The 9,058-nt window shown below is 46.7% G+C and overlaps 1 protein-coding gene across 1 annotated transcript; it reads left to right on the plus strand.

The window, feature by feature from the left end:
* The first annotated feature begins 5,275 nt into the window (after positions 1-5,275).
* LOC144673047 (tubulin alpha-1D chain-like) lies at positions 5,276-7,788 on the plus strand. Its single transcript, XM_078535046.1, has 4 exons — positions 5,276-5,411; positions 5,526-5,674; positions 6,310-6,990; positions 7,492-7,788. Exons 1-4 carry the CDS (start codon positions 5,291-5,293, stop codon positions 7,786-7,788), a joined length of 1,248 nt encoding a protein of 415 aa, XP_078391172.1. The 5' UTR covers positions 5,276-5,290.
* The last annotated feature ends 1,270 nt before the right edge of the window (positions 7,789-9,058 follow it).

A 9,058-nucleotide genomic window follows, 5' to 3' on the forward strand; every position in this document is an offset into this window, starting at 1 on the left:
ACTTCGTCTCCCCAACTTTATTACAATGAAAACGCCTCAATTTTCGAATGTCACTTCTACCTTCAGCACTTTCCTTTTTATACTGAGAAAAAAACTTCCTGGGAACTTCCAGCTACTCCTTCTCTTCGCTGACTACTTCCCTTCCTTTCACCTGCCCAATTTTTTATTCTTTTCCAATTTGAAAGCGTGATGTAAAAAAGGTTTAGCTCTATGAACTAACTCATAATCTTCAGCTATCTCTGCTGCCTGTGTTACAGAATCAACCCTCCGTTCCTCCACCTGAATTCTCGCTACCAAAGGGATTGAGTCTTTAAACTCTTCCAAAAGAATTACTTCACTAAGAGCTGCATAGGTTTTCTCTATTTTTAATGCCCATGTTCACTAGTCAAAATTACCTTGTTTTACTCTTTCAAACTCAATATAAGTTTGCCCGGGATGTTTTTTCATATTCCTAAATTTCTGCCTGTATGCGTCAGGAACCAACTCATATGCACTCAAAATAGCCTTTTTCACCACATCATAATTAATGGACATTTCTTCTGATAGTAAAGCATATACCTCACGCACCCTACCTAACAACTTAGACTGTAAAAATAACGTCCAGTTTTCCTGTGACCATTTCATCTGTTTAGCGAGCTTCTCAAATGAAATAAAGAATGTTTCGATATCTATTTCCTCAAACTTTGGAGGAGTGTGTTAAAATTTAAACATCTCCCCACTGGGTTCTCCCCTGGAGATACGTCCTTCCTCACCTACTGGCGTCTCTTTTTTTAATGGCCAACATTTTTAGTTGGAATTCTCTCGTTCGCTCTCTTCCTCTTTCCTCCTTCTCTATCTTCCCAATTTATCATTCCCTTTTAAAAACCATTTCTCTGTCCTTTGTTTCTAATTCAAGTTTTTTTCTTCAGTTCATTTGTTTATTCAAATTCAAGCATCTTCGTTTGTAACTGAAGTCTCACTACCTCCAGCTGTGAGTCAATAGTGTCAGGTTTCACTTCCAACTGTAGATGCTGTACTATACTTTTAATTATAGCTGATTTCCTACCACCCACTAAGGTAACCCCAATTTTAACTTATCTTCCAACTCTGTTAACTTACTTTTGATTATTTTCTCCAACCCAATCAGTTATACCTTCTACTCCCAGGCACGTCTTAGCAATTGTCAAAGCCAACGTGCTGTCTCACCACTTCTAAAATATCTCACCAGCTCCTGAATCCAATGTGCTTCTCGCACTTGTAACTTTAAGATTCACCAATTGCAAACCAATAAAGGAATTGGAAATATTTTTATGCTGCCAAAGGCCCCAAATTGCAATGGCACAGATTTGGTAAAGCTGAGTTATTTAAAAATGCCAGAGGGAAACTTTAAACAATTGTCATAACCTATATTTTCATTTGGTATGTCTGTGATGCAATTCTGAATTAAGGCATAAAAGCACCAGTTCTCGACAGTTTTTTTTACTTCAAATTACGAGACATTTATTAGTTTACACAGGTTTAAAAAAAAACACATGGCTATAAATTACTAATATCATAACTTTTAACAAATTCCCAAACTAATCTCCACTAAGGCTACAGGAGCCCACAGACTTTGCCCAAACACCAGCCAAAGCATTTTCACCCTAAAAATTCAAAATGAGGTTCCTTTCACTTTGCTTCCTGAGCAGACAGGTGTAGGCTTACAGCTGCTTTGATGGTACAAGCCTCTGCTCTACACACATAAAACTGCTGTCTGTTAGCACATCTCTCTGAATGTAAATTCTCATTGTATCACCAACAACATTGACCTCCACCGCTTCTAGCAAGAAAACCCTTTCACAGTACCAATTGTATTAGTAATATAAACATTGCTTGGTCTCTGCTGGATAGGTGCCAGATTTCACTCCACTTCTTCAATGCGCTCTACCTCTCTTGCATTTCAAAAATAGTATACATCAAAGCACCCAGACTAGCTGTCTTTAATCCAATTAAGACATACCCACAGACTAAACCTCTATTTAAAAATAATTTCCAACAATAGAAATACATTAATAGCTTCATGACAGGTGGGACTAATGCGGCTCTGATTGATGCGGTCTGATTGTTGTGACTCTGACTCATGGGGTTGATTTCACTTTGATTAATAGTGTGTGATTGATCTTCCTCTCGGTTGTGCTCGATGTGGCACTGATCGATAGGGTGTAATTGATGTGACTTTGACGGGACGTGATTGATGTCAGACTGCCTGATGTGATGTGATGCATGTGACACTGATTGCTGAAGTGATTGATGTAACTCGGATTGATGGGGTGTGATTGATGTGACGCTGATTGATGGGGTGTGATTGATGTGACGTTGATTGATGGGGTGTAATTGATGTGACTCCAATTGATGGGATGTGATTGATGTGACTCTGATTAATGGAGTGTGATTGATGTGACTCTGATTGATGGAGTGTGATTGATGTGACGCTGATTGATGGGGTGTGATTGATGTGACTCTGATTAATGGAGTGTGATTGATGTGACTCTGATTGATGGAGAGTGAGTGATGTGACTCTGATTAATGGAGTGTGATTGATGTGACTCTGATTGATGGAGAGTGAGTGATGTGACTCTGATTGATGGAGAGTGAGTGATGTGACTCTGATTAATGGAGTGTGATTGATGTGACACTGGTTGATGTGTGATTGATGTGACTCTGATTGATGGGGTGTGATTGATGTGACGCTGATTGATGGGGTGTGATTGATGTGACTCTGATTAATGGAGTGTGATTGATGTGACTCTGATTGATGGAGAGTGAGTGATGTGACTCTGATTGATGGAGAGTGAGTGATGTGACTCTGATTAATGGAGTGTGATTGATGTGACACTGGTTGATGTGTGATTGATGTGACTCTGATTGATGGGGTGTGATTGACTTTGATTGATGTGTGTATATGGTTGGGGTGGCATAATCTCCGCTGTGCCTCCGCTGAGAGTTTCTGTGTTCCTCCTGGCCCTTGGGCTCTGTCTCCTTCCTGTGCTGCCTTCTTCCTGTCAACCGTCTCCTCATCCACCTCCTTATATTTGACTCCTCCTCACCGGAAGTTGTGTCCCCCACTGAGACAACATTCCCCATCTGTCTCAGACACTTTTCCTCCCCTCACCCCTGGGTTACGGGCTGGATAAAATATAAACAAAAGAGCCAATTTAATCAGAGGAGAGTTCTCCTCTTGAAAAATACCCAAAAGATTCCTCTGTACACTCAAATCAGCTGTCCCTGAACTCGGCACAGACACTGGTCTCAGCTGCACTTTCAAAACCCGCCCAAACAGGGGAGAACTTCAAGAAACCGTGTTATTGCAGTGAGATAGATAGATCATGGGCTGAATTGCCTTGTGAATTGATAACGAAATAAGGCGATCAGACTCCCGACTGCTTGACCTGTCGCCCCACGCCCTCCACACCCTCCTCCCCCCACCAACACATCCATATTATCCCAAATCTAGGTGATGACGTCAAAACGGCTCTCGGCAACATCATGCCCCATAATGTGTTCCGTAAAGCGGGACCGCAACCAACTCGGAGTGTAAAATTCAAGCCCAGATATGTGGGCTGATGTATGCAGCTCTGGTAGATAGTGTTCCCTTAATGATGCCTGATGCATAGAAGACAGGAAGATGTGGGACCCTGGCGGAACGGTATCTAACAGACCGACTATAACAATTTGGGACTTGTTAAGTGAGTCTCTGGTGTATTGCGTTGTTGGATAGAGTCTAATAGGGCCTGATGAGCAGCCAGCTGATTAATGGGACCTGACAGATGCCTCCACAGTGAACAGATGCGCTGTGACACACAATGAGAGCACAATTTGTTGTAGAGAGTTGTGAGTCTGATGGATGCTTTTCTGACCTATGAGATCAGAATGTTATTAAACGTGATATGATACATGCGGACTGACGGACATGGATATGGTTCCAGGGAAATTAATTATGGGATCTGATAGACTCTGATTGAATGGATTGTATCTGATGGATGGAGTTTGACAGATTCTAATTGAATGGTTTGTGTCAGATGGATGAGGTCTGGTTGTTTCAGGTCTGACAGACAGGTTTCTGATGGAAGGCTGCCAAACTGAAAAGGGTTTGATGGACAGTGGACAGATATATCAGGGTTTGACAGACAGTGATCTGCTCCATTAGAAGGTTAGAATGGGTTGTGTCTGATCGGGTCTGATTGACGGGGGTCGGGTGGATACTGTCTCATTAGGAGGTCTGAATGTAGGGCTCTGATTGATGGCACTTTGAGATGAGAGACTGATAGACGAAGCTCGTCTCTCTCTTTGTCTAAAGCTCCTCCCATCACCGATTGTGACCATCGCCTGGCCCCTCCTTTTACACAAAGCAACCAATCAGCGCTGTGCACCGAAGTTCCATTTTATGTTGATGTTTCCCCAAGCAACCGGAGCCCTTTGTTCTCACTGACCAATCGGAACTCGAGTTGGCTTCATACAATTTGGTATAAATAGCGCGAGCGGGAACGTACGCAACACATTGAGAAGAGCTGTGAGAATAAAAGGGCGTCATGGTGAGTGAGCATTGAGTAATGGCGAATGGAGCGTGTACCACAAACAGGGAGTGCTCACTCGGTAGAGGGGGGTCTACAGGGAGAGAGCAGGATCTGTAACAGAGTGTGGAATCCAAGATCTAGAGCGAGCCTGAGACCCACAGGAAGAGACTCAATCCCCAAGTAGGGAAGAAGGATCCACAGTGGGACAAGTGAATTCCACATGGAGGGGCGGGATAGAAAGGAGACGAAAAGAGATTCAGAGAGAGGGTGAATATATAGGGAGAAGGAGGATCACACGATCACACGAATCCCTCGGAAAATGGGGATCAACAGGGACAGGGGGATGTGCAGTGTGGTTACAGGATCCATGGTCATTGTGGGAGGGATGGTTGTGTTTGCTGCTTCCCGTGCTGCCGAAGGAATGGGAAATCACAGAGAGCGGTCACAAGGATCGGGATTGTCCAGGACATGCCCGGATCTCCATGGACAGTAGATCGAGGTAGAATAGAGTTAGAGTGGGGATTGGATGGGATCCACAGGATCCAGGAGCGGAATGTTTGCTGCCCTTCAGACCCTTCTCCATCCATCACCAGACTGAATGTATAAAGTATCTCTCTCCATCCAGGGTCAATAATCACCTCTTGTACCCTCTTTAGCGCGAGTGTCTGTCAATCCACGTTGGCCAGGCCGGTGTACAGATCGGGAACGCTTGCTGGGAGCTGTATTGCCTGGAGCATGGGATACAGCCGGATGGGCAGATGCCCAGTGACAAGACCATCGGAGGTGGTGACGATTCCTTCAATACCTTCTTCAGTGAGACGGGGGCGGGGAAACACGTTCCCCGAGCCGTGTTTATAGACCTGGAGCCCACTGTGATCGGTAAGAGGAGAGATTGTTGATGGGGTTGCTCAGTCAGTGTTCTCACTAAACTCAGTGAAGTATGGCCTGAATTCTCTGTGTCCCTGTTGTTAAATCTCTGTTCCCTGTCTCCAGATGAGGTCCGCACGGGCACCTACCGACAGCTCTTTCACCCCGAGCAGCTCATCACCGGCAAGGAGGATGCGGCTAATAACTACGCCCGGGGACACTGCTCCGTGGGCAAGGAGATCGTGGATCTGGTCTTGGATCGCATTCGGAAGTTGGTAGGTTCTCTGGGTTTAGTGTTCCGGCTTTGTCCGCCCCAGATTCGCCAGGATAGAGATTCTGGGTGGTTCCATCACTCTGCGGAACCAGTGAGTGAGATGCACCCATGGGTAGCCCTGTTCGGTGACTCGGCGATGTGATGTTTCCTGTCCTTTCTCTAACCCGCCTCATTTCAATCGGATGGAATCCATATCAGGAGGAAGATTATCCTCCAGCAGTGCCCCACCCAGACCGAGAACAAGCTTCTAACTCTGTATTCCGCTCAATCTACTGGCGAGGAGAAACACAAGGGATTCAGGAAGGAATTTTTGGAAGGAATTCTAAATCCTTGCTGGCATCCTGTGCACTCGGCAATTCCCGGTGTCTGACTGTCCCCCGCTCCCTCTTCCCAGCCCCACGCCTCTCACATCAATACTCTCCGAGCTGCTTCACCCTGGTTCCCCACTCCCTCCTCCACAATGTCCATGGCTGCATCTCCCAGGCTCCCACTGCTCCAACTCCCCAGCTCCCACTGCGCCATCTCAGCAAGGACCGTGAGGACGATTGCTCGTGTATCGATTCCACTGTCCTTTTTGAGGATTGATTCCGTTGCCTGTTGCCTGTTTGATGTGTTGTGTGTGCTTTTCCCCCACAGGCTGATCTGTGCACAGGACTGCAGGGGTTCCTCATCTTCCACAGTTTTGGGGGTGGGACCGGCTCGGGTTTTACTTCCCTCCTGATGGAGAGACTCTCCGTCGACTACGGCAAGAAATCCAAGCTGGAGTTTTCCGTTTACCCTGCTCCCCAGATCTCCACCGCGGTGGTCGAGCCATACAACTCGGTGCTGGTCACCCACTGCACCCTCGAGCACTCTGACTGCTCCTTCATGGTGGACAATGAGGCCATTTACGACGTCTGTCGGCGTAACCTGGACATTGAGAGACCAACCTACACCAACCTCAACCGTCTCATTGGACAGGTAGTGTCGTCCATCACGGCCTCACTCCGGTTCGATGGTGCCCTCAATGTGGACCTGACTGAGTTCCAAACCAACCTGGTCCCCTATCCCCGCATCCACTTCCCTCTGGCAACCTTCGCGCCCCTTATTTCGGCCGAGAAGGCTTACCACGAGCAACTCTCGGTGCCGGAGATCACCAACGCCTGCTTTGAACCGGCCAACCAGTTGGTGAAGTGTGACCCTCGCCAGGGCAAGTACATGGCGTGCTGCATGCTGTACCGAGGAGATGTGGTGCCCAAGGATGTCAACGCCGCCATCGCCACCATCAAGAGCAAGCGCTCGATCGCGTTTGTTGACTGGTGCCCGACTGGGTTCAAGGTAAGTGTGGGTTTTGTGCTCAATCCAAGAGTCCAGGGAATCATGGATTGCGTCAACCTGATAACAGATGTGAACAATATTCTATTCAATCCGGCTCAGTCATGGAACAGCCTCTTCCCATTCCTGGTGACAGAGGAACCCTCAAAGAGAGGCTTGAGGTGGAATTCTCTTGAGTTCACCCCATTGACTGCTGCCCAGAATGTTCCAGGAAAAATCCTGCCTTGACACTAGGAAGAGGCTTCTTGACACTCTCGGCCTCTCCCCGGTCACTGTGATAAAGAATGAATTTGCTCTTGAATGCAGTCCCACCCCATCACAAACTGCAGCTTTGAAATGGGGGAAGAGCCCGGGAAATAAGCAGATCTCGGTGTTTGTACATGGAAAGACACAAACACATTGAGAAATGTGTCTCTCTGAAAAGTAACGGGTGGCTCCGAGGCCTGATATTTGAAGCTGCGTCGTACGTAACTGAAATTGAACAAATTTGCTTCTCCCCAACAGGTTGGCATCAACTACCAGCCGCCGACGGTGGTGCCAGGGGGTGACCTGGCCAAGGTGCAGCGGGCCCTCTGTATGCTGAGCAACACCACCGCCATTTCCTTGGCTTGGACCCGCCTGAACCTCAAATTCGATAAGATGTACGCCAAGCGGGCCTTTGTCCACTGGTACGTGGGGGAGGGTCTGGAGGAAGGGGAGTTCCAGGATGCCCGGGAGGACATGGCCTCACTCGAGAAGGATTATGAAGAGGTGGGGATCGATTCCTCATCACTGGACAGAAAGGGCGAAGAGGAAGAATAAGATTTATTAATTTAGAAAATTTAACGGTTTTAACTTTACTTCACATGGATATTATACAGTTTATTTAATAAAATAAGGTATTTAAAATGATTTTGGAAGTGTGTCTGATTAAATGCCGCAGATGCAGACAAGAGTTCTAGAAATTCGGTGTAAAAGAAGTTTGACGACAGAAGTGGGTGAATTGACCCAGAAAGTGGGTCCAAGAGTGAAAGTCCATCAAACCCCACAGCCCTTAATCCACACAGCATTTCACTCATTCAAACATTCGCCTCTGTTACAAGTGGATCGAATAAGTAACGGGTCTAATTGAGACAAACACAGCAAGTGCCGGAAAAGCTCAACAGGTCCGACAGCATCTGTGGAGTTAAAAACAAAGTTAACGTTTCGAGTCGGAATGACCCTTCGTCAGAGCCACAAGGACTCCAAACGTTAGCTCTGTTTTTCTCGCTCCACAGATGCTGTCAGACCTGCTGAGGTTTTCCAGCATTTTCTGTTTTTGTTTCAGATTTCCAGCACCCGCAGTATTTTGCTTTTATTATACGGGTCTAATTGATTTTGAATCTGATTCACTGGTTTCTGAATGATTGGGTTTCCGGGGGTGCGGTCGGAGTTTGAAGGAACTGAGAACTGGAGATGGGTTTGATGTTAATCAGATTTACAGGGTGTGGTAAATATGGGTCTGATAGATATTGGTCATTGACTGGAGATGCGGATCGGGAGCAGTACCTTGGAGCGGGGCTGATTCAAGACGCTCCCACGGACTAATGGGAATCAGCAGGATTTGGGATCTCATTAATAGGTGATAAGAGTCAGCATGGACATGAGGAGCCGAATGACTTCCTCCTTTGCTCACACTGGTGTCTGATTGACGGGGCGGGCCAGGGAGCCGGTGTGATTGGTCGCGCCTGATTGATGACGATGTGATTCTGTCTGTCTGATCATTGCAGCATTATTCCTGGGGATGAGCTGGACTGGAAAGTGATAGATGGGCCGGATCACTAGGGGATTGAATGAAGAGGTGTGTTTGACGGATGCACTTGGCGTCTTTGCCACGACAATTGGGGACAATGTTTGGTGCGGCTAAAAAATTGGGATTTTATTTTTAAGCATCAAGGCTACTTCGCAGGTACTGGAAAGCGGGATTAAAATGAGCGGCTAGTTTCTTTTTTTTTCTGCCTGTTTTGGCGGGCGCTGAGAAGATGGGCTGAATGGCCTCTCTGCGGCACAACTTTTCTCTGCTCAGATTGACAGGGATGTGACTGATGTCAGT

Source organism: Cetorhinus maximus, unplaced genomic scaffold (assembly GCF_964194155.1).
Source record: "Cetorhinus maximus unplaced genomic scaffold, sCetMax3.hap1.1 HAP1_SCAFFOLD_215, whole genome shotgun sequence".
Classification (NCBI taxonomy): domain Eukaryota; kingdom Metazoa; phylum Chordata; class Chondrichthyes; order Lamniformes; family Cetorhinidae; genus Cetorhinus; species Cetorhinus maximus.

Excerpts from the sequence above, each read along its gene's own strand:
- LOC144673047 (XM_078535046.1), top strand. The coding sequence starts at position 5,291 with ATGCCCAGTGACAAGACCATCGGAGGTGGTGACGATTCCTTCAATACC. Across the intron at positions 5,412-5,525 it reads CCTGGAGCCCACTGTGATCG|ATGAGGTCCGCACGGGCACC; the intron begins GTAAGAGGAGAG and ends CCCTGTCTCCAG. Across the intron at positions 6,991-7,491 it reads GGTGCCCGACTGGGTTCAAG|GTTGGCATCAACTACCAGCC; the intron begins GTAAGTGTGGGT and ends TCTCCCCAACAG.